This window comes from Temnothorax americanus, unplaced genomic scaffold (genome assembly GCF_048541705.1).
Source record: "Temnothorax americanus isolate GAGA-0224 unplaced genomic scaffold, ASM4854170v1 Scaffold15, whole genome shotgun sequence".
In the NCBI taxonomy this organism is placed as follows: domain Eukaryota; kingdom Metazoa; phylum Arthropoda; class Insecta; order Hymenoptera; family Formicidae; genus Temnothorax; species Temnothorax americanus.
The window spans coordinates 1,486,272-1,512,799 of NW_027509286.1; the positions used below are offsets into that span (position 1 = coordinate 1,486,272).

At 42.3% G+C, this 26,528-nt stretch overlaps 1 protein-coding gene across 3 annotated transcripts; it reads left to right on the top strand.

Moving 5' to 3' along the window:
* Positions 1 to 427: 427 nt before the first annotated feature.
* Positions 428 to 25,889, top strand: Dnt (tyrosine-protein kinase Dnt). 3 transcript variants are annotated; one of them, XM_077402305.1, is made up of 8 exons: positions 428 to 998; positions 18,118 to 18,245; positions 21,138 to 21,544; positions 21,618 to 21,818; positions 22,056 to 22,194; positions 22,452 to 22,744; positions 23,177 to 23,336; positions 23,636 to 25,889. In XM_077402305.1, the coding sequence occupies exons 1-8, from the start codon at positions 896 to 898 to the stop codon at positions 23,882 to 23,884; spliced, it is 1,680 nt and encodes a 559-aa protein (XP_077258431.1). In that variant the 5' UTR covers positions 428 to 895; the 3' UTR covers positions 23,885 to 25,889. The 3 variants fall into 3 exon arrangements, with proteins under 3 accessions (XP_077258431.1, XP_077258432.1, XP_077258433.1); XM_077402306.1 differs by having other exon boundaries at positions 430 to 998; positions 21,633 to 21,818; XM_077402307.1 differs by lacking the exon at positions 428 to 998 and adding an exon at positions 10,841 to 10,990.
* The last annotated feature ends 639 nt before the right edge of the window (positions 25,890 to 26,528 follow it).

Consider the following 26,528-nt stretch of genomic DNA (forward strand, 5'->3'; position numbering starts at 1 on the left):
GCAGTTAGCAGGTGACTATGATGACACGCACGAGTCAAATTGTATATTCTATAGGAAATCTTTTCAAGCGCGCGCGCAAAATGAGCGATCTCCTCGAGTATTAAATTTTTTCCCCGCTAACCTGTCGCCCGGAGTAACGTAAATTGAGTCAAGTCGCAAACAATAGAAGAGGGTCGCGCTTATAGCGCGGAGCTAAGCCGACTCTGCGCTCGCGCGATATCGCCCGTCGGTGAATTTTAAATTCAATTCCGGTCTCGTTGGAGCGCGGCCGTTCGTTCGATCTCCTGGTCGTGGACCCACGACCATCGTTGGGTTCCCTCGTAGGTGGACCTCGGCAAGCCTCGGCCGTGCTCGGTCGCTCTCGGCAGATAGGCCTGCTCCGACTCCGACCCCAGACGACCCATGGCATGGCGATGGTAGCACACAACTGGTTGTGGCTTTCACGAGGCAGGCACGCCGCGCGCTCTCCATGAGCGCGTTCCGCTCCGCTCGCACCATTCCGTGTCGCCGCCGCACCGTCCTGTCGATTTCGTCGTACGCGCGTCTCCCGACACGCGTCGCGGAACATCGGGGCATCGAGGCGGCCTCGAACGCGCGTTCCTCGCGTGTGGGAGTGCCCCTTGCGTCGGATATATAACGCGCGTGCCGTGCGCGAGCTGTCAAACGGGTGCCGGGGACCGGCGCGCGTTTTCGCGCGGAATCGCACGCGACCGAAAGAAGGAAAAGGGCGTCACGTGCACACGCGGGTGTTGCTGACTACCCCCCGCGTCGCCGATTTGCATCGCGCGAAATATGAACGGCGCGTAACGAGTATTGTGCGGGTGTTCTCGCGTGCCGTGCGGCCGTAAATAACAATACACGCACACGAGAGTACAAACGTCACGTGGCGGCCACGATGCTCTGGCGACTTGTGATACTGCTGCTTTTGGTCGTCGCGCGGCCAGCCGCGAGCTACTTCAATCTCTTCCTCAGCTACGCGGAGGTTCGCAGGCTACTGGGTAAGACACTTCTGTTGATCTTCGTAAGACTCGTAGGGGCAATGTAGAGGCGAGAGTAGGAGGCCGACGTTCGTTCAGCCGTTTCGCCGGTTATTGTTCTCTGGCTACTCCGTTTAACGAAGACCCGTGAATGCAACAATGCTCCGATAAAGATCTTGCTTTTTCTTTTATTCTTACTCTTACGTACGTTTTTATATATTTTTATAAATTAATTGAAGTGATTTGTTGAGAGAAAGAGAGAGAGAGAAAGAGGAAGAATATGTAAATTGAAGCGATAATAAATGTTTCTGCGATAACATTAACTTTCCTGATTCATTTCGATTATTATATATACGCGTTTATAGAGTGGAAATCAATTCGCAAAAATTGCAAAATAATTCCTTAAAAAGTTACGTCTGTTGAATAATATCAGGCTATTCAGAGATGCATCAAGCATTATTAACATTTAATATTTAGATTCAATTTAAAAGTTTAGAGAACGAGATAAGTTGCCATGGAGCATTATTGTTGGGGCGACAATATAAGAGAAGTTTCACTGCGATATACATGCATGTGCTTTTGTATGCAGTTTCTTTCAACGCATAACTTTAAACTTATCTCGTCTCCGTCCGTGGAAAACAGTAATATCTAACGAAAGAGCAAAAAAAAAAAGACAATCGTGCCACTGTCTGTGCAGTAAAACACAAAGTTCAATATACTCCAAAATGATATAAGACTTAATATCAAATTTTGACGCAAGTAAATCTTTCTACATCAGGGTTAAAAAATTGAAAGCAAGCGATTTTTAAAATTTACGAATTTTCAAAGATACGTTAACATGCAACAACATGATACAAAGAGATAACCTTTTCTTTTAGACAAAGAGAATAAATTCGGACTTTTTTAAATTGCCATACAAACAAACTCAAAACGAAGAGTTCATGCTTTAGACACTATTACCTTCTCCCGACTATTTGCGCATTGCTGATGCCGTTTGTTATTTTTGAACGTTGAGTTTGGATTGTGTTTTCTTGTATCCTTTGCGCTATTTTAAACATCGTTTACATGTGCGTTAAATTAGCGTATCTTCTTTGCGCGTCTTATTTTTCTTATAACGCAAGGATTAAAAATATGTTTTATACTGTATCGAGAAAAACACCGTGTAAATGTTAGTAATAGATAGACATAAATCATATGTCTATCTAATTTTATAGTCTGTGGCGCACGATCTTGTCGTACCAGGTAACGTGGCGTGAAAAAATAAAGGGCTCTAAATAAAAATATCCGCAAAAAATTATTATATTCAACGAGCTATCTCTAGACTAGATCTCAATGAATCCAGAACTGCATTTTAGTGTATAAGTATATATAATAACATCAATTTCTTCCGAGGTTACGTGTTAATCGTATTCCTTCAATGAGAGCAAAACTCGCACTTCATTCGTCCCTCATTTCTGTGCTGCACGGTAATAACTTCGGGTACGCGGAAACCGGTATAATTTCAGGTATAAATCCGGTTAGGGGCGACTTGAGAACAGGAAAATTGGCCGTCACGCATATCTCGTATCGGAATTCCCTTTTAAAGCGATCGTTTTCCACTTTGTGGTTATTCTCGACGCAGCACGCGCAATTATCAGATAGGGCTGTTAACGGCGTATTATCGATAGTGATTTAATTCGAACGAGCGGTGTTGCGGCAAACACGGCTATTGCGATGAGGTAACTGGTAACAGTGGGGATCCGCCTTTTTTTAAATCCCTGCGCGTCTATTATATCGAGAAACGAAGCTATTGTTGAAAGTTTATCCCCAAAACTACAACGACGAACGCTTAGTGCGCGTTGCAATTGAGCGTTGGACGTTAAATAATCGTCCGTCAATAAAGCTTATACGCCAAGCTCCGAACTATCCGATGAATAATCGTCATCATCGTACGCGCAGTTGTTTCATTAACCGCACGCCGTAATTGAAACATACCGCGCGTCGCGATGCATATAATCAGCGAATGTCAATAGCGGCACGGTAAAGCGTTGAAATGTTCGCCGCGATATTACGGACAGTCGTTGTATCAGACATTCTGTGAATTGTTGCGAGATAATTCGAAGCTATTTATAGCCACAAGAGCCATCTAACACCAACCGAAATACCTGAAAGACGATTAGAAAAAACTTTTTACTTGTCGAACATTAATCTGCTTTTCCATTATCGTCTCGCTTTCACGAGGAATTGATTCATTAAACAACGCTAATTTTTCACGTAATTCTTACTTTTATAAATCCTATTACGGATACGAGGCATCGATATCAGGTAACGTTAGCGAGTTTGTCTATTATTCTTCAATTCATTATAACTCTGAATATATTTTTGCACTCTTCGGCAAAATAAATTTTTTTGCCGAATATAATATATATATAAAAAAAATTGCCAAATATATAATAAATAAATAAATTTTTAAAATAAATGTTAAAAAACTGTATTTATATACATTAATATCAACTTTATCCGGAGGAAAAATGTATTGTTGGAATATACGCAAAAAATCTGTGGATACCGTTAACATAGAAATACATTTGTGGTCGAAACAATAGCTGATGGAAGGAATTACGGTAATACGCGTTCAAGCTGCGCGTAACAGAGTTTTATATAATGCGCCTTAAAAGGGTGCGCTTACAAAGAATAAATGTCGCGCTCCGTTCTTCATATGTAATCTTACATTGCCACCCATCGAGCGCGATATAAAGCCATTTCCTCTTCCGATCTATCCGGCTGTTCCATTCTCACGCTTTCGATCCTCTTTATCGCCACCGCGCGCTCTCAGTCGGATTTCATTCGTGGGCCACGTTAATCAGAAATCGTTGCTCAGCCCGACGCACGGGAATCGTCGCGCCGGAAACACGAATGGGGGCCTCGAGAGGCGCGGCGGGCGTGGACTTACCAATATTTCTTCGATAACTTTCACGACGGAGGGTAATTCGTTTTCGGGCCGTTGGACCGCGAAAAGCATTCGCTTCGTTGCTTCTTATCCGTGGGGTACGGACGGGGATACGGGGTGACGCGCGGACCCCGCGACACCTGAACCCGTTCGGGACCGCCCTCGAGGGAAGTGCGTTCGTTCGCGCGTGGGATTGCACGTTTCGCCTCTCGATCGGCGGCGTTTCGAGCACGTTTCGCACGCGTCGGAGTCGTCGATGACGTGCCGACTACACGCGGAAACGCAATTGGAATCTCGCCGCGTGCAAGCTGGATAAACGTGATGAGCAGTTGAATTGAACATGCATCGTACTCCATTCGAAAGAACAAAATTTCATGAGTAAAATTAAAATTTGCACTCAACAGAGAATTACGATCAAGCATGCTCTTTTTGTTAAAATATGTGTAAAAATTTTAACGTTAGAATATTGATAATGATTTATAAATGTAATGCTTTATGGTAATTGTAATGCTTATGATTCGGCGACATATCTAGTAAAGTTGCACAATTGTAATATTGCGAGAGAGAAAAAAAACGGGCGTAACCGCAATAACGCAAAACGAGCGGTTATACGGCCGGCTATATTTTGTTTCCACTTCAATAATTTATTGCAACGCGAGGAGCATCAGAGGCGCGATCGTTGAGCGTTTTAAATCACGCGCAAATGATGCGTTGTAATTAAAGATAAAGATTTATGGCTGCGCATGAAATTGCAATTGGCCACATCGTTTATTGTAACTCTGCGTATTAGTATCTGTCATAACAATCTCATTGACCTCATTGCAGCACAAAACGTTCGACAAACCATAAACTCCGTAATAAACTCTGCAGAATTAAATGACGGAATTATCAAGATAGTACTATCAGCACTGCTTTATACGTAGTACGGTTATTATGTAGTGATAATTTAAATCATCGTAAATTTTCTGCAAAATAAATACCTTTATTTAAATGTTTGAGGTTTAATTAAAAAATTAGGGATTTATATATTACTCTTGCAAAAACTAAATTTCAAGTGGAAATAAATAACAAAGAAACTAATTAGTCTTTAATTCTCAATAATCTCGATTGTTTAAAGAACCTTCATGAGTTTCAGTTGTCAAAACGATAAAAATTAAGAGGCTAGTGAAAAGATACTATATTTAAATATATCTGCATCAATATCTCTGTATTCAAAGACGTCATAAACTATTGCAAAAGATGTGTCGACAGTGCGCGAACAGCACACTTTGTAACGTCGACGTTAATAGAATCGGCAAGGAAAACGTGGCGCGACCGATTTAATGTAAATAGATATTAATAGACGTTCTAGCCGGGTGGAGTCGCATTCTTCGAGGTTCACGCGTGGAGTTCGAAAAGCGCGATGTCTGAAACTTGCATACTCGGTCGAGCCGATGCCGAAGCGACTCGAAAGCAAGATACACACTCTCGTCAATATATGCGGATCCGCGACTGACAACGTGATAAGTCATTCCACTGGCGTTTTCAATCATGGCTTCGTCGATCACGATGGGCCGCGTCTCAGTCAAAATGTGTGTGTGTGTGTGTGTGTGTGTGTGTGTGTATGTGTGTGCGTGCGTGTGTGTGTGTGGGTACCCAATTCCTTCTACGAAACATATAGCAGTAAATTTCCTTACGACTACATGACTGCGCGAAAGCTACCTCGACCTCTCGTCCGCAGGAAACCGCGCGGCGCAGCGTGGCATTATAATATACGAGAGGCGTAATAAAATATTATAACGAGGTCCTTGTTAAGCGACGGCGGCGTGGGGCGCCGCGCCGCGCCGCGCCGCGCCGCGCTTGCAGGACCGGCTCTAGTTTGTTTAGACACCGAATAATCGACAGTCACTCCTTTTCGTTTTGTTCTCGCAAGGGTCGCGCTGGTCGCGCTTCTCTCTCTCTCTCTCTCTCTCTCTCTCTCTCTCTCTCTCTCTCTTCCTCTTCTTCTTTCCCTCCCCGGTTCCCTCTCCTCTGCCTTTTTTTCATACCTACTCCTTTTTATCGCTTTCTCGTTTAGTCCCGGAGTACCAAGGTAGAAGACCAGCCCCTCAGATGGACCCCTCGATATACCGATTTCAAAACGGCTCTTGCTCCGCAGTCCATATGGATCCCGAGATTTCCAAACCCCGTGGAACAAGGCGGTTTCCAGTTTCCGTGTTCGCTATAGAGTTTCCTGTTTCTTTCGTCCGTTCTCCCCACGATCAACCGCGGTCGAAGAAATCGATCTCGATCGTGCACGTTCCGAACGGTTACCTGCGCATAATCGGCAACGAGGAGGAAGAACAACCTCGGCGGTATTGAATATGAGAAGCCGTCGTATATAAATTCCCGGCCGTAATAGCGGACGATAAATTGCGCCGCAAGTGGTACGCAGGTGGCAAAGACACGGTCTTAAAATTTGGGACTTATCTGGAAGCGGCCGCGGCGGGACCCGGCGCGTATATATGTCCGCTACCACTCCGTGGGGATCGTATAGCATTAACTTGGATAAGATAAGTCGGAATTTCACCGGTACCAAGTTACATTCTTCCTTCTCCGATTTCACGCTGCTCAAGGCGCGAAGTAAATTACGTTTAATCGCCGATCGATTCTCGCGATCGTGTTACTCGCCGTGTTCGTCGTCGTCGCAGGCGTCAGGAAGGATACTTTCATTTCCATTTATTCCGTTCCAAATATCCATTATTTTACTCGGGCTTCTCAGCCGTTTTCGTACCGTCGTTTTAATATGTCGACCGTATTATTTTGTTGCGGCATAATTTTGCGCCTTCCATTCGGATTGACTTTCTGTCCTGTTTAATAAGACGCTTCGCCCACTATAAATTCAATTCGATATTACCGTTCTCGTCTTTCCATTTCACGTTGTATTGCTCGGACTTAACAGCTTTGGGATTGTACTCTTTCTCGTAGGAGCATATCGTTTTTACAAGACTAATTTATTTTAAATAATTTTCAACACACTATACTCTCTAAAAAAATTATTTTTTGATACTTTATACGTTGTGTGTTAGAGAAATATTGTTTTAGCTAAATTATTTATAGGTATGTGTGAAGGTTTATTCAATAACTAAATATTATTTTTAATTTATACAATAACATAGTAAAATGTAATAGGTAATGGAAAAATCAAGTCTACCTAAAACCGGTCATCTTTTTGTGATTATTTAATCAAGTAAATTCTACTATTTGACTTATCGGTGTCTAAATTTATTTGCAGTGCAATGGAACAATGTTATATTTGTTTACAAAATTAATAGCACGACAAATACCACAAATACACCGATTTGAACGAGCGTCACCCGTCAGAAGGCCGTGTCAAAACACGAAAACAGCATACACTCGGCCCGAAGGGCATCTCTTCGTTCGTGTGAGTCCGGCTTGGACTCGACCTTAGCTAGTTAGGGCCTGACAGGCCCATCTTGATGTTACCCGTGGAGTAGGGCCGCTTCAAAGGCTCCGACCAGGGCCCCGTGAAAACGTTTATGCTCGTACAATGGCGTAGGGATTGGTGTGGCTCGCCGTTGATGCGTGCCTCGTGATAACGACACGCATTAATCGCGGGTGAGTCGATGGATCCGCGACAAGAGACCGCGCCGGTGACCGGTAGCGATAAATATCGTGATGGTCGATGAGACCCATTTTCGCCTGAGAAACGCGTGGGAGCAAGAGAACGCAAGAGAGTACAGATTTATAATGATCAATGCGCCGCGCGAGGAGCGAAAGGGGGACGTGCAACGATGACGCCGGGCGATACATCTATCTACCTATGCGCGCGAACGACAGAGAGTGATGAGGTACGAGAGAGGGGTGGACAGGAAACGTGCGTGTACAATTTCAGAATGGACCGGGGCCCGGGTGGATGCTGCGCCCGTGTTAGCATCAATCTTCGGCTCCTCGTTAAGATCCGCGCCTTAAGTTTTCACTTGTGTGTGCGCGCGGGCTCGTTCGCTCGTTCGGCATCGTCCAACGCAACGTACGCCGTCAGGGCCACGTCTGTCGCTGTATGAGTGGGACATTTACATGAGATGTAGGCAGAAGGAACGGAACCCCCGTGGATTTTCTTCCGAGGAGAAAGAGAAACCAGGAGAGAGAGAGAGAGAGAGAGGGGGGAGAGAGAGAGAGGGGGAGAGAAAGAGAGAGAGAGAGAGAGAGAGAGATAGAGAGAGAGAGAGAGAGAGAGAGAGAGAGAGAGGGGAAGATGGGACAACGCAGTCTCGGCAGTCTCTTGCGTTTTTGTTTATTTTGGGACAAAAGGAGGAAATCCTTGGGAAGAAAAAAAACAACCTGCACACATGATTTGTCGAGTCTCGATTTTCTTTGGCGACATGTGTTATCTTTCTCACAGAGCCGAGGCGGAAAGCTTTGATAAGCGGGATTTTGCCAATTCCCAAATGCGCAATTGCACTTTTCTTTCACAGAAAACGTGGATTTCCTTCAAAGGAAATCGCCTCAATATGATCTTGTTTCTTCACAATATGTTATTTCTCTTTAATTACTTCAACTTAATTATAATAAATTTATTCTAAAAAATTCTTTCAAGTTTTACTAAATAATCTATTCTGCAATTTTTAAAAGTATTACTGTTATTTAATAGTATTACAGATTGTGTGTTGTTGCATATTGTTGTACAAATGTTGTACATAAAATTTGACGTTATCCAAAAACACATTGCATACAAATATTTATTTCTAACGTCACTTGCCAAATAATCCTTCCAAATTGCAATCTTTCGTAACACACAATTACGATATAATTCGTAATTGTGTGAAATTAGTATCTTCAATCGAATCATAGTATATTGGAATCGACTTTCTCAAAGACCTCATTTGCCCCGAGGGTTTTCAAAGACGTGGGGTGAAACGAGTGCACCCCAATTCCCTGCCAATGCTCTTATTGTTAGAGAGAATCTTCTCTCTTGAGAATTATCGCGGAAGGCACAGAAGTCCGCATTCGTACAGGATATTTGTCGAAGCTCTGTTAGACCGACCCATTTTCTATTTCTCGAAATGCAAGATATGCTCTCTCTCTCTCTCTCTCTCTCTCTCTCTCTCTCTCTCTCTCTCTCTCTCTCTCTCTCTCTCTCTCTCCCTCTCTCTCTCTCTCTCTCTCTCTCTCTCTCTCTCTCTCTCTCTCTCTCTCTTTCTCTATCTCTTCTCTCTTTCTCTCTCTGTGATTCTTTGATCTCGCATCGTTATGCTGCGCAAAGCTAAAAGCATGCTGGAAATAATTAAAACTGCTGCATTTTTATATCACGGTATGTTAAACCGAATTGCACGAAATTATACATATACATTCCCGCGATTAAAGATTTTTATATTTGATACGTCGCGTCGCTCGTATCATTCTAAATTAACAAATTTGAAAAATTATTATTGAACTGTGGTATTTATTTATTTATCAAGAAGAGGCAATAAATGTCCGAAAGTAAAAAGATAGGTCTATTAGTTTAGATTTTAAAGAATTCGCATGATTATTCAACCTTATTTTTCAATTAATTGAGAGTCGCAACGTTCGTTCCTCTATCTGCGAGTTGTCTACATTTCGTTCATTGCTCCGCACCGACGGCAATAGCCATCAATTTCTCGCTGTTATCCTCGCGGGGAATCTTTTAATCCTCGTTCGCGCGCGCGAGACCACTGCAGCCTCCATCCAAGCGAGCCCTGAGTGACAGGATCTTAACGAGCATTCGAAGATGAGTCGCCGTCTCTCCTGGTCCTCCGTGGAAAACACTCGAAAGATCCGGTGGGTACGTGGCCCCTTCTCGAGTTCAATATAAGAACGTGATTCCAGCATTTCGCTCCATCGTCCTGGTCCTCTCGAACGTACTCCCTTATCCTCTAGCGCATTCGCTTCGGTACTAACACCACAACCCTGCCTGGGAGAAAATATTTTTCTAACGTCTATTCCACGGATCATCGGCCCTTATGGAGGGTGACTCGGCAAGTAAGAACGCGAACCTGCTTTCTCGCGCTCACAAACAGTTTTTGACAAATGGGGTCCCTAAGGGCCATGGCACACAAAAAAAACTTAAGCAGTAAAACGTAAGCAAATCAGCCAATCACAGCCAAGAATTTAAGGCATAACGTAAGCGGTAGCAAATCCGGACTGTTGATTTTCTTACTGCTAACGTTTTACTGCTTCAGTTTTTCTATGTGCCAAGACCCTAAGCAATAGCCGTCCGCTTCAGGCTCGTGAAAAAAGAAACTTCATAATATATCTTTATTTTCTAGAAACCGAAATGATTTCTCTTTCGTATCTCTCTTTGAGACGACAAGCTCAGATCAAAGTAAGCCGTAATATAAACATCGCGCACGATCTCGAAGTTCACGTTTATTCTTATCCGAATATTGCATCTTGACGTTCGCTTTAATAACTGCCTGTAAGAGGATTATGATTTAGCGTAGACTGTTATCGAGTCTCGAAGTTCATTTTGGTATTAACGTTTTTCTTGTTCTTCATCGAAGTCGCGTTGCGTTCGAGCAATTCTTCAGATGACTTATCGAACCATCGCGCGTTACCATAAAAAGTAGAACTCGTCGGGCAGTTCGTGCACTACCATCAGGGTTTTGCATTTCGAGTGTCCTGTCGTGTTCTATGTCATTCTCATGACAGCAGACGGAATTCGAAGCGTGTCCCTCGGGTCTTATCGGCCCATCGGCGCCAGGAAGAGGAACACGCCGCGCCGGTAAGCAACTTTAAAATTTTGGAGCCTGTAGCTTAGAGATGCCATCACATTGGGGCTTGGGATCCACTCCGGGGTTCTCTTCGGATCCCACAGCGGGGGACAGTGTCCGCTTTTTACGTCTACCTCTCGTGTTCTCTCTCTCTCTCTCTCTCTCTCTCTCTCTCTCTCTCTCTCTCTCTCTCTCTCTCTCTCTTCCTCTCTCGTTTTCTTTTTTTTAAGGCGTAGGAGTTGTCCCCTGACAGACTGCAGTGATAAATCGCGCTTGACAATCGCTCCATACTGCCAGCGGAGAATCCTTTGGGAAGATTGATTCCTCTAGAGACGCTGCGAAGGGAGATGTTCGCGAAACACATGTATCTTTAGGTCAGTTTTTTCCAACCGTCAAAGACGCTCATTTCTGACGCGAAATACGAAAAAAGAAAAGGTGGAATGTGTTTTAGAAAGTAACTTATAACTCAAGTAATTTAAATCTTTGATTTACATATCGCGATTTAAGAATATTTAATATCGATCAATATTATGTAAAAAAAATTTGATTATTACTCACTGATTATAGACATTAATTTAAATTTTAATACTCGCAATTTTTTTATATGTAAGAGTAACATATACCTCATGTATTCCGCTCATATTAAATTCATGAAAATCGAAATAACTTTTACGAACGAATTGTATAAATCATATCGCCCACAATCGATCATTTATAATGAATAATGCTATAACAAAAGATTACGACTCAAAAAATACAGGTAATAAAATTGTACCAAAAAGAAAGGATTTCAAAGAAATGAAGAATATTCGCTACAGATACGCAATTAGGAAATGAACCAGAATAATTGTACGACGTGATGCGGTTGACAACTCGAAGGATTAAATCCGAAGAAAGCCGTCTGAAACGGATCTAAAAGGATCACGCGGATCGTTTCTTCGACTCGACGTCCTCGCGGGCCTGGCCTTAACGAGCTTCCTCGATCTCGCGTTGTGCACGAACGTGTTACGGCAGAGAAAGAGAGCGAGAGCGAGACAGTGGATTCCACTGTCGTGATAGATCCAGTCGTCGCGTAATCCTCTTCATGTCCGAGTCCTGATTGCCAGCTAGTGCTGCCATATGTCGTTAACACCGACGACATCTCAATCAACCCACCCATCTGTCAACCCCTGTTTAGTCGCCCCGACGATCGTGGCTGGTGTCCGATATAACGACGTATCGTGCAGTCGCATCTCGAGCAATCGCCGCCACGAGGAGGGTGCCAGCTTCGCGAACAATATTATTTTAGCTCCCAATGTGCCAGAATCACGTCCTTGCCCGGCGACGTTTACTTTGGTTCCTGTTTCGCTACTATTCTCTCCCCTCGACAAATAAACCTAAACTGCGGTCGTTATGCATGATGCATCGCTCGCAGGATCCATTCGGAGTTTATTCCACGCCGCGATGCGCTTTGTTCGGGAATACTTGCCACTTCTGAATGTAACCACAGAGTAAGAATGGACTTCTGATCATAATGGATGACTCGCGGTTTGATGATGAATAACGTTTACAGAATGTGCGTATATTCACTAAAACGTAAAAAAAAATGTATAGGTACTCGCAACCTTCATATTTTGGCTATATTTTATGCACGGATGCGTAAAATAAATACGTACATAAAAACCGTTGCAGAAATATATTGTCAATAGAGTTTTTTCCTGGGGTAGTTAAATTTTGTTTCGTGATCATCAAAAATAGTTTAGTAAATAATAAAAATGTAAATATATAAGTTTGCCGATGAAGCATTCATGCGCCATCCTATTTTTCTCACGCAACCTTATAAATCCGTCGATGCATTACAATCGACGAACCAGATTTCAAAGTAAAGGAATACGACTGCCGGATGACTTTTCCTTAATCCTTCCGGAGATCGTAAAGCAGCGTTGGAACTTTGTGAGGCCCGTCGAGCGGCCCTATAGAAACGGCAGCTTAGCTGCGGTTCGCCCCTCGGTCTCGCTTTCTCTCTCTCTCTCTCTCTCTCTCTCTCTCTCTCTCTCTCTCTCTCTCTCTCTCTCTCTCTCTCTCTCTCTCTCTCTCTCCTGTCTTGCCTATCTTTGCTCTTCTTTAACGTTATTCCGGAGTGAATTATAACTGATGTCGCGCGAAGTTACGCCTTCCTGGATTTAACCTATGGCCCGAGGAGAAGAGCTCAGGGAGTAAGAGAAAGCAGATGGGGGAGACAGCGGGGAGCGGGCTAAAAGACAGAGGAGGACTCGACGTTGACCGAGGAGGTGGTAAGGAAGGCAGCAGGAGAGAGTGTACAAACGACGCTCAGGACTTGTCCAGAACTTATGGGTTATTCAGGAGACCCCTGTCGGCACAGAGGGAGGGAGGCCGTTCGATATATGCTAAGCAGCCAGCCTCCTGCATTATATATATGCACTCGGCTCGCACGTGGATGAGGGAGTCGCGATATGTGGCCACGATGCGTGTGCGCCTCAGGTACGCGGAATGTCTCAGAATTCACGTATATGTTCTTTAAAAAGAATAAACACGAAGAGGATTATGTACTTTAAATATCAAAACATCATCAGCAGTCACGTGGACATACATATATAATAACTATGATATAGATGGGCATACAATTTTACCAATATAATCAAATAATAAAACGAGACTCGCTCTAATAAAAATTTGATTTATTCGATTGTAAAGGGGTTTAATATTGAATATCGATATTTATATGAGAAAATTTATTTCGAGCTCGGATAAAAGATCCGTAATCAGGAGAAAGGGCGTGGCATCTGAGTCACCCTGTGTATAGACGCCCACGTCGTTTGCTCGTGATGGTGAAAGTGAAAAATATCTCGTGCTGCGGCAGCAGCAACACGTACGCGCGCGCGCCCGTGTACGTGAAATTGCGTGTACACACGCGGCGTACGCGCACGCATACCAGACGCGAACGCGTTATTAGATCTCTCGAAGCAGCGAGCCGAGATATCGGCGGGTATATGCCAGCTGGCGCTGATCTGGTCGTTAACCTCGCTCGCGGATCATTTTTGGAGCACGTTAACACGCCGGATTTTCCTCAGAAAATTTCGGACTTTACGCGGAGGGCGGAATTTGTCGTAAATCACAGCGCGCCTTTGCGCTCGTCGCACGCCGAACGCGCGCCTGCAGCGGCTTCGCGTTCAGATTCGGAATATCGAGATTTATTGCTCCTCCCGTCACGACGCGCGTGATGAATAGAATTGCGAGCCACCCCCGTGCGAAACAGAATCGATCGATGCTGCAAAATAGACATTTCTGTGTACGTAAAATGATGCATGCTTTAATCGATTACGAAATTAAAAAAAAAAAACCAAAGACAGGATATCAGATAAGTTCCAGTGTTGAAATAATAATTTCTTTTGAAAATCTGGTCTTTCCCCATAAAACGCGGATTTCATTTTACTTGTTAGGAATAAATTCCTCCATAATCTCATTACACTCGAATAGTAGACCTATTCGAGATCCCAGTATTCTCCATGGCGACCTGTCGTTTCACGCTATTGATGCACGAGACGCGACGGCATGGAACGGGAATCGACCGAAAATCGCGCAAGCCGCATTGTGAGTAGGCGTCGCGTGAATCCAATATTTCCTGTTCCTCCGAACCTTCGCCTCCGTCTTCTGCATTTCCCTCTCTTTCGATTCTCCCTCTTTCTCGTCCGTCTTTGCTTCTTGGGTCTCCGCTTTTAAGAACCTCACCACGAGAGGATCTCGTTATACCCGTACCGGATTTCATATTCGGAAGGTGTTGGGTTTCTGACCCAGAACCTCCCATCCCTTCTTGATCCCCGTCGGTGGCAGACCCCGTTGAAGGCGATTCTGCACTGGGGCCCCGCTTCGGCCTTTCATTCGACCAGTCTTGAAGCTGCGCCCGTCAACTTCATTCAATACCATATTTTGACAGCGGAGGACACGTCGAACCGCAAAATTTCGCGGTTGGTTTCGCGCCCTCGCACTATGCACGCATCCGCTCGTTTTATTCATTTTCATATTTCGGCTCACACAAGCGCGTTCTCTATTTGTGTGTCTTGCAACTGATATATCTGACGCGTTCAAGATAGCGCAGCGCTTAGAAAAAAATTCAGAATTTTTCTTTATTAAATAATAAAGAAAAATTCTGGATTTCTTTAGGAAATTTGGTCATAAAATGTGTATAAAAGAGACCGCGTATTACGTATATACATTTTCTTTGCCTGTTTTTTAATTCTTTGCAGATTTGTGTTGATTTACATGTTACGTCATCATTGTAAATATTTAAAAAGATAAATGCAATTGTAATTGTAAATTACATTATTCAATTTTATATACATATTGTAACAAGGTTTTATTATTAAGCCGCAGTTACTTCAAAGAATCATTTTTTGTGGAGTCTCTCTTTTCGATCTTCTCGGAGTACTTCAAAGATCGCATGGTTTATTCCTTCTAATAGTACTTCACTGTCTTAAACGTCTTATTCTCACCCGTAGTATCCGCTCTATTATTCGGCGACCTCTACTCATCAACGTGGCTCAATGCCGTATTTTGACAGCGCAGAATACCGTGGCGTGTGAAATTTCTCCGGCTGCACTCGTACCTGGCAGCATTTTTCTTTCATACCTATTCGGCTCTTTCGAGGGGAGTAAAAAGTACTTCTTTAGAATTATTGCGTCTCCAGACAGTAGTTGGGCAAGCTGGAGACTGTACCGTAGCGCTGGCTCCCTTCAAATATTTTGAAGTATTCAAGATATCGTACTTCTATGAAGTTCAGAATAGCCTTTTTATCTGTCATTTATCTGTTCCGTTTCTTTCTTGCTTCTCTCATTTTAATCTTTAACGTTACGAGTTCTTTCTATGCGATTGCGCGCTCAAGAAAGTGTCTTCACGAGTTGGAATAATATAATTGCAATTTTGGAATCTGATAGTGATGCAATCTAAAAATTCTTGAAATAGAATTCTTGAATTTTGATTTTTAATGCGCGACTCATCATAATTTTATTTTATTCAAATTACTTTGAAGTCGTTTTCACTGAATTAATTATCATACAATCAAATACAATTTTAAAAATCCTGTCTCATTGGAAAATAAATAATTCTCAATTTTAATTAATTTTTCAAGAATATCGGAATTTTATTACTCAAGCTATAGAATTATTAATAATTTTTTTAATAACGCGCTATTTTTTTCTCGCTTATTATTATGAAAAAAACCCTTATATATTAATTCTGCTTATATATTATTAATAAGTTAGATAATATATTTATATATGTATACGTTTATATATATATATATTAAAATATAACGACTTAGTTGTACTTTTTCTTCAAAATACCCCAAAGAGATCCTAGATCTTTATCCGCGCGCGAACGGACCGGCTAAATTCAACAGTGGTCCAAGAATTCTTTCCGTTTCTTATCTACCATCGTGGCTTGTGAAAGTGGTAATAATTCCGTATTCGATTCAACAGATACGGTCGGTAGTCGGTGGACGGTGGACAGTGAACGGTAGGTGCAATTTATGTGAAAAAAAGGTGCCTATAGTCCCGCACAATCCCTCGTGACAATTGTGCCTGGCAGCAGTTGCAAGGGTCGACGCCTTTACTGAAAGGGCTTTTTTCCTCTTTGAACCTCTCCTTATCCTTCCCGCGCCAGCTCGCACGTCCCTTTCGTCGCTTTCTAGCTCTCATGCTCGCAGTAGGCATAGCAGACATCAAAGGATCTTTGGTACCCGACGACCTGCTTCCACCCGCTTACAAAGTTCCCGCATAATCGCACGGGAAGAGTGCCAAAGAGGTTGCTGCCACCCTTCTTGACTATATAGATAAGAGGCGGCGGAGGCAAACCGCGGGTAACGAGGTCATAGTCGGAGCGTCGTCGACGATGATGGGTAGAGATGATGACGAGGTGAAGTTATGTTAGATACTGGAAGGATTACGCTTTACCTTCCAACGCGCGGGAATGGAGTGGACTGCGCCGGATTAACGACCGTGAAAGACTCCCTACGGGGAATGTATCGCGCGAATTGGATTATCTAACAGAAACGTACCGAGGCGCAATTAATTATTATCCGTTAGAGATCTTTATCCTTGTGAATCGATTCATATATTATTCGTAAAGCAGCGAATTTCTGTGAAAGGAAATAACAACAAACACTGCATTCGCCGATATTGGCCATTCAAAGGCATTAAGCGCACCTGCCTCTATTGGCTTATTCTTTCATGTCACTTCTGATATTCGGGAAAAATCGATTTTCGAAGCAGGTAGAAACCAACGGAGAGATTCGTAGGTTTCTCAATAAATATTTCTAAAGGAACACCACGCGGGATCGTTTTTCGTCCTTTTTACCCCGCACGGCGCAGCGCGGCCGCAAAAACGACCGGTACTGAGGTCGTATGTATACGATATCTGATGCAGAAAACCGGTAAAGGCCGTAGGGCTACAGAAAAGAACGAAGCAGGGAGACGCAGGCCGAACGAGCCCAGGCGAACCGAAGGCAAAGACACGACCGTGGGGGCAGCGCGGCTACATTGTCTTCGGGTGACTTAAAAATCCAACTCGTGCCTCGTTAAGCACGCTATCAGATACAACCGCAAAGGATAGGCCCTCGTCGAGGGAGAACACGACGTGTGCCCATGTCCCGGTCCCTTCCACGGCAGATTCTCCTTCTTTACTCACCCGATACTCCACCTTCGCTATAGCTCGCCCACGTAACCTTGCAGCTCCCGCACGCCAACCTTCGCTTCGGTTGAGTCGTCCGGTAGCATAATATGTGCTAAGCGTGGGTCCGAATGGGATGGGCGAAAATTTAGCGAAGCGAATGCGCATCACGCGGCAATCTGTTGTTCTGTGTACAAAGTACGTTTTATCTCCGCAGGTGTTAATTATTTCTGTGTTTAAGGATAATTTAGGCAAACAAGTCTTTTATCTTTTAAAGAATTTAATTCGAAGAATGTTGATCAACGCGTTAGTATATATGTTACATTATTCTGTCTTTATTTTTCTATTTTATTTTAAAACGTTTATATTTTTTATCATAAATATTAATTTAAATCTTGTTGAGGTAATAATTTCTGTGCCGTCCCCCATATAGTTTTACTTTTAAATATATTTGTCAAGTTTTCGTGACCCTTGAAATACGACGCGCATAGACATTTTTAATGCTGGTGTCACACGATACGCAGATTTGTGGAATAAACTCACGCTATGTTAATTGTAACATGAGTGGAACGGAATGAGTCATCCACTCGTAATCAGATAATTTCTTATGCATGGGGAGGGTAAAAATCTACAAACAAATAAATATTTCTTTCGTGTTAAGCACAACAAGTCACGCTATTAATTTGGTAAATTCCAAAGATTTACAAATATATTGTATCAATTTCTATGAAAAAATAATTTGCAAGTTAATTCTTTTATAAACATGAAGAATTTGAATATTTTTATATAGATTCTTTTCTTCTGTGTCAAATAAAAGATAAATTTATGTATTTTTCAGGATTGAACGGAGAATTATTTTACGTCAGAGAAGGCGCCGTAAACGAATATGCTATGAAGTTCGTCGTTCCTGTATTAGCGCAGATTCACAGGCTCCACTTCACGTGGGAAAATCTCGCTGGTAGACCGGTAAGTTCGTGCAATAAAATAATATATGGACATTAATATTTTAACGCTGGCGCATAATTGTACAGACTGCGTCGTGAAAAGCCGTTAGTAGTAAAGACAGTAATGAAAGTGTCGGGCAGTGTACCTCGAAAGGCTGACTTTAATTTGCATTAATTGTACCGGATGACTCTCATAAAGCAGCAATTTGATTTTAAAACGAGTTAATCACGAAATATTTAGAGCAAAAAACGTCTCCGACTTTTTGTTGAGACGTTCCCGGTTAAGGTGTTGCGCAAGAGCAAAAGGGTTTAAAGGAATAGTACTTGGAAGAATTATCCATGCGCGAGATATTTACGTGCACAATGTTCTCGGCGAGTGCCTTCTACGTCTCTTATTTACGTTTCTCTGACTTTTCAGCCATTCCTCCCGCGTCTCTTTGAGTTTCTTCGCCGGGATTAAAGTCGCCCGCGGCTGAGAAATGCTGAAATTGCTCGTTAACGTAGGAATTCGCGTCACCGCACGTAAGACACTTGAGAGACGACGGGTCTCTCCTTTCATCCGACAAACCTCAGCGTTTTTCAGGGTTCACCGATCACACCATTCGTCCAGCCATTCGAGACCTTTAGCCGATCTTTATTCGCGTTTCTATCGTGTCCTTATGGCGCGGCCGTACTTATTGGGATTATCGAGGCATATCGTACCTTTCAGTTTTTCAGGTTCTCAGCGCGCTCGCGATGGCGTAGCCTTCTCAGTTCAAAAGAACAAATGAAATATGCAACGTTCAATATGCTTCGTTAGTGAAGCACGATGGAAATTACGTGATGTATTCGTTTATCAGACAACAATTAATTATCTTGGATTTCTTTCATGTTTTAATTAAAGCTCGTATTTCCTCTTCGTGTTTCTCGCATCGGTGCGAATTCTCTCTTTTATTTTCATCGTACGCGTTCGTTAATACTAAGATTCCACCGATCGACTTCTCCTACTTTTCGTCCCGAATAAATAACCAACGGGCATCCTACCGCGCGAATTAATTTTATGTTACTCGTAATGTAACGACGCGGCAGACACATCGCGCGATAGTTATGACGGTGAGAATCGCGCAGCTGCATATTCATGCGGGGATATAAAATCGAAACCAGAGACCGTCTCTCTTTCTCTCGTTCATGAGTCATCGGCGAATCCTCGCAAACCACTTCTCTGCCCGCTGCTCGCCGTCGACATCCGTGGTACATTGACAAAGTGGCGGCGAAAAGTAGGCAGAATGCGGCGGGGTGTCCGATTGACTCGTCGACGATGCGCGGAAAAAAAGGACGGATCCAGGAGCGGGACAAAGTGGTCCATCCACTTCTTCCAGTTGTCTCGGGATACAGCAGACAACTGGGCTGGAGAGGAGGAAAGAAGGAGAGGGCTGAAAAAGGAGATGAGGAAGACTGACGAGCGACGCAAAGACATCCGTCACCTCCGCGGCAAAACCGAGTGGCTTGAATGGTACTTAAACCAGCGCCTGTCCGTCAAACCTGCGGGAATTGTGCCGCGATAAAGCGGTTTCTGGATGCGACGCCGTACACGTCGAATTATCAGGGGAATCCTCCTGCTGGCGGCGGCGTTGCGCGCCAGGCAGCGCGCATTCAATTTCGATCGCGGACGTTTGCTGCGTGGGTATTTGTATAGCGCGCGCGGTATAGCAATTTTCCTACGCTCGCGCATCACGCAACGTCGTTCCGTATTGAGGATGAAGCATATGGCGGATTTGAAAATTAACGAGACTTACAGGAGGAGCTGCATTGTGCGAGTCGCGCGCGGTATATGGGTATTTTTTCCGAAGCTGTATAAAAATTGACGTCCTTTGTGAAAGTACAAAGATAGCCTAACCGCGCAAAGACATTTTTCAAGGATGTCCCATCCATCACAATGTCGTTGTCGTGCCATCTGTCATAAGCAATTATACAGTATTTACTGTGCAAAAAAAAGCGCAGATGATGAAGTACGTTTTATATCTTAATTGCTGCAATTACGTATATTTCTTTTTCTTATATTCTCTCAACCATTATTAAATAAAATAATTATTATATCTTTATGTTCGTATTTTATATCATATCTCAAGAACGTTGCTCGCTAAAATATATTGAGAATCAGGGTATCACAAAAAATCTCTCATCTCTCGTCAATTTAAATTCTTAACTGGAAATCCGCTAGTCCATTTAGAAGAAACACTGCCTGGCTAGCCACATAGTGCGGCAGCCACGGTCTTCGTGGCCGTAAAAGACCGCAGGAGAGCGTCAGATAGCAGTAGCGACAAGCCGGCAAGTTGACGAGGTACTCTCCTCGTGGCCGGCCGAGAACCGATCATCACTGCGAGCTAGTAATCAGCTGCGAGCTCGCTCGCTCGCTGCTTCTGCATCGCCTAGCCTCGCTTCCTTCTACCGGCCTTCCATCCCCTCGTCCTCCCCCATCTCGCCGTTTTCTTTCCACTCTTGTTTTCGCGAGTCCTCCGGACTCGCTTTGCTCTCGCTGAGCACAAATTGTCTTCCGAGAATGGCCGGTACGCTCGAGATTATAGTTCAACGTTCTTGAGATTATGACGGGGCGGTAGCCGGCCAAACCTCCGACATTGTTCCGTCTGTTTTGCGTATCCTTTGCAAGAGTTACAATTAAGATCCGTACTTATCGAACGCTCGTGTGCGCGCTCCTTTTCTCAAGCCTTTCGTCGGTCGCTTCGTTCTACACTACACTTTGATCATTCGGCGAGCGTGTGGATTGACTATATGACATACGTTTTTATTAATTGGTATATTCTTTTTGCAACGTTCTTCTTTTTGCAAAGATTTCCAACTTTCTAGTCTTTCGCAAGTTAAGAATATCTTATAGTCAGAATTAATAAGATAAAAGTGAAATTCTCGATGCTTTCAGCTGCCATATACGATGTCTGTGGACATCAGCAATCCTTCGGTGCTGAGCAGTTCCCTGAACATTTCCGAAGTTGGCGAGATACCCGTCGGTGATGTGCAAACGTGGGCTTTGTCGTTGCATTGCGGGCCCTACAACGTAGAGGTTGACTTCAGTCTCCGAATAAATGTCTCGCTACCGAGGAAGAACACCACCACTTTGGAGTTCAAGCGAAAAAAAATTTGTATGAAGAAAGAGAGTTACACCGAGCCCGAGGAGGTCCTCGTTGCTGCCTCTAACTCCACTTCTGGCGGTCAGCTTTTCTACGTGGGGATTGGCTGCGCGGGTGCGTTTTTGGCGATTATCATCGTTTTGATTATTGCCTACTATGTGCGCGATAAGAAGACCAGGAGACATCGAGATCCTCTACAGTAAGTGAAACGTATCATTAAAGAGAACCGAGTAGTTAAGTAAATTTTTGAATATATATATGTATTATATAAGATTTGTGAATTGCAGGGAATCCAGAGGACTCAGTTCAGCGTGCAGCATGGAAAGAGGCACCGGAGTGGGGCCTGCACAAACTTTTTTATCACCGGAAACACCTCCACCTACCTCCGCTGCGTCGGGATCGTCTTATAGAAGACTGGATGATCGTCCTAACAGAGAACTTCACGAAAGAATTCAGGAAATCACTGTGCAAAGGTGATTATCACGTTTTCAACAAAATTAATTGGATTAAGTTAAGAAAAAATATTGAATAACATTATTATATGGGACCCGATTGTCTGACAATCAATTTTCGGAGATAGATTATTTATCTGTGACAACAAACGTCATAAAAATAAATCTTTTTTTATTTACTTATAAATATCTAATACCGCAGAAATAGGTGAAAAATTGTAGAATTGAACGAAAAAATTAATCTTCCTCGCATTACAGATGCAGGGTGCGCCTCCTCAGTATTGAATTGGAGGGAACATTTGGGCGCGTGTATAGAGGCAGTTACCACGAAGAAGGCGCTTCATCCTCGAAGGACGTGTTGGTGAAAACTGCTGCCGAGCACGCATCCCAATCGCAAGTAGGTTAATTTGAAATGATTCTTTCAAACCACGCTCTTGGGGATAATTATAATTGTATATTTATAATTAATAATATAATTATAATTATCAATATAGAAATATAAAATAAACGCGTATATTAGCTATTTTATAATCTCTCTCATATTATCTTATTAAAAAACAGAATATCTTATTTATATTACGAAGAGATAAGTCTCTTTTTTAAAATGTGTGGCCAAGATGATACATTTAAATATTTTTTTTTTGTTTTGAAAAGGTGGCTCTTTTATTGCGAGAAGGTTTTGCTCTGTACGGACTAAGTCATCCAGCGTTACTTCCGGTTCTCGGTGTTTCCATTGAAGACCGAGGCGCGCCTTTTCTGTTGTACCCACACACAGGCTACAGAAATATGAAGAGATTTTTATTAAGATGCAAGTATAGTAACGAAGGACCTCCGAGGGCTCTTACCACGCAAGAAGTGGTTGAAATGGCACTCCAAGCTGCGAAAGGTGTACAATATCTTCACAGAAAAAGGCTCGTTCATAGAGACTTGGCTGCCAGAAATTGCGTGTAAGTAAGAACAATAAGTAAGAACAATAAATCATTACAAGCTTTTTCGAGGTGTACGATGTAGACCTCTTTTAAAGCATAAATATATCTACTAAATATATTTTACATTGGTTCTATTAGATAAGTTAATTTACTCGTTTTATAAATCCTTGAGTGCCTCTAAAATTTTTACTGCTGAAGATACATCGCTTTTAATATAGCTCGGTCGGCTTCGGATTTTATATGGCTGTACAATAAAGTCCGTTACGTCTCGTTACCGAATTAATTGCGCGTAGACTTAATAACCGGTGTTACCGTAAGGCTTTAATTGCTGGTATCTTTGCCTGACTTCCATTCGGGGAAAGTATTTATAACGATGCGGTAATGAAATCGCGTGATCTGTGCTTCTCCGACACGACCGTCATCCCAAGTTCACCGATTTTTATCTTTCAGGGTGGACGATGACTTAAGAGTACAGATTACGGATAACGCTTTGGCTAGAGATCTGTTCCCACAGGATTATCACTGCCTTGGCGATAACGAAAATCGCCCTATCAAGTGGCTAGCGATAGAAAGTTTACTCAATAAGACCTTCACTACAGCTTCTGACGTGGTAAGTAACATTTACGAGTTCAAAATATTATAGAAAGAATGGAATAAAAATTAAAATACTGTAGAATAATGATAAAAATTAAAAATACTATATAGAATGAATATCAAATATTTTCCAATTTATCTGATATTTCCTCCTTGATGCTTTTATTTTTTGATAAATCAAAGTTTTAATTAAAGTCTTTATTCTATATTCACAGTTTATATATATAGTGTTAAACGTTTATACGGCGATAATGACTATTTTAAAATGATGTATGTTATATTGTGTTATTTTCATCATATTTTATAAAATTTTAGTGGGCATTTGGTGTTTTATTGTGGGAGCTAACGACGTTGGCACAACAGCCTTATGGAGAAGTGGATCCATTTGAGATGGCATCCTATCTCCGAGAGGGATACAGGTTGGCACAACCGATAAACTGTCCGGACGAGCTGTTCGCAGTGATGGCGTATTGTTGGGCGATGTCAGCGGAGGAGAGGCCAACGTTTAGTCAATTGATTGTTTGTCTACAAGATTTTCACACTCAATTAACGCGATATGTTTAATTGAGCGTGCTCACTGGCTGTAAAGTACATAGGACTGAACTTTGCTATTAAGTTGTCTCCATTGAATTTTTAAACATATCAAAATTTTTATCCAAGGAATCCTATTGAGACTTCTCAAGATAGGAACGTGTGTATATATCATTCTAGTACTTAGGTCCTCGTATAATTTAAACATTTTGATAGCAGTCTGTATAGATATGATAGATTCTAATGTAATGTAAATATACATCAATTTTCGCTTCAAAACTGTGTAATTAAGTGGATCGCTTAAGAAGTAACTGCCAGTCAAAACTGAATTTAGAATAGAATTTTACTGTTGCAAAATAATTTTCATATAAAAAAAAATTCTAAAATTTTAGTCACGCAGGAATATATGTATATTTCTAAGCGATACGTTCTCAAAACATCAAACAGGTGTAGTAAATAAGCACAGCATGTAAAAATCGCGTGAATTATTCATATTGTAAAAGTTAAGACTGAACTCCCTTTATTGCGCCGTGTGTTTGGCGCTCGTTCGACCTGTGTCAACCATGATTACCAAAACCGGCGAGCACGATACGTCATCGTGCAACGCCAGTCCCATTTTCGGAAACCTGTACTGCCGGTGGTGAAACGGCGAATCTCTGATGAGCCATATGTGATACGCGCTTTGCTTGCCTATATATGAGTGTGTTTCGAGTGTGCCAATACCTTCCCACCTTTTTTCTCTTTTGTATTTTTGTACATAATATATTTTTAAGCCGTGTGCATACGCGTTTATCGATGCGAGTATACGAATCGCGCTTAGACGAAAGAATCTCGTGTATATGTATATAATTAACATATGTGTGTAGCGCACGAGACTATAATTGTACAAACTGCACGCGTTGCGAGCCCAATAAATTTTTATCTATACGATACAGAATGACAGCGTCGTTACTTTTGTCCGCGTCCACCCTCTCCACGAGTGATCCGTCACTACGAAAACAGTCGTAAACGTCATTCTTCCTAGCACGGTTTTAAATCGTTCACCGGTTATTTCTGGCGAACCTTTCTTCGCGGTGAAAGGAAGGGTGCAAATGCGCTGTGTGGAAAGAGTTTCTGTTTTCTCGGAAACCGTTCGTCAAAGCCATATGTCACATCCTAAACGAGTCTTGTAATTCGTATGGCAGCAGTGCCAGTGTCGCGTGAGAAAATTAACGGCGGTCTTCGCGATGTCTCGTTTAAAATGACGAATATTATTGAATGCATATTTTCATACTTCCTTCATTTTTATATAATATATAATGCGTATATATTAAATTTATATTTGCTATTATATTTCTTTTTATAATTACAAATAAATAAATTAGGTAGAGTAACCATAAAAATATAATTTAAAACATTTTTAACCAATATGGATCATTCTTTAATCATATGAAATACAAATAAGTAAGGAAAATTTTTAATCGTCATTGTGCAGAAATTTGTATCAACGTAAAGCTTTTATTGGCATTTTACAGAGTACCTACATCACATTTTATGAGTAATCAAATTATATTCAAATGAATAATTGTATCAATAATATTTCAAAATTATCGTAATATTTATAAACATCAAAATAATTGTATGGGTACGAGCAATTCATTGGCATATAAATGTATATAATGTATATAAATTCGATACTTTTTATAAGCCATATAAATTGTTTGATTAAAATAAAGCTATTTTTATTGTAATTTATTCTTCTACTCGTAAAGCACGTATTGTAATATTTTTCCGTGGTTATGAATAATTCCACGCAATAAAAATATTACAATTTATTAAACATTTAAATGTATTATCACATTATCGAAATATACCGACGCCCTATTACCAAGCCCCTATATTAAGCCCCCCTTTCTTATAGCTATAAATCGTTTTATCCGGAATTTAACGTTGTTCACTCGCTATTATGCGCTCTCTGTTCAATACCTACGAACGAGGACGCTTCGTGAAGTACGTTCCGTGGGAGCATGAACAGCCTTGGGCCGCCAGAGAACATTAATTTGTAGCATATTTACACTGTCAAGATACGTCTCTGCGTATATCGTCGGTGATTCCCCAATAATGCGAGCCCGATTAGGCACGCTACATTAGACACTCCGTTTTCTACGCTCCGTCGACGGTAAATGCTCGGCCTGCGAAAGCGGCCGAAGGGTGCTTGGAAAGCCGGAAACAAGTAAAAACACGCGCGCGTGAAAAAAAGACGTGTATTTATACAGTCGGCAGACAAACGCGTAAGGTTTAATTGTGCGAGAACAGCGGGAGTTTCGCTTAGATACGGTTTTTACGACGCAGTCGTGTCGCGGCAGCCGTTTACCATCGAATACTTCTTGAGAAAACGAACAATCCGACGGAGCTCGGAGAATCGGTTGCAAATTAGTCACCGGCGGTTTCGTTTCCTCGGAAATAAGCATACTTCGGTCATTCAGCGAAATACTCTTGCGCCTTAATGAGGATTTTGCGTCATTGCGCGACCGTGATGCTCGAGTCTCGGTAATCGCCGATCTTAGGAAGAGGATTTACGTAACGCGATATCCTGCAATTGCCTGACGATCCGCCACTGCATAATTGCATCTTTGGCACGAACAATTTAAGCGCGGTCGCGACGTTCGACGGCACGAACGTTTGGCGCCTGCTATAT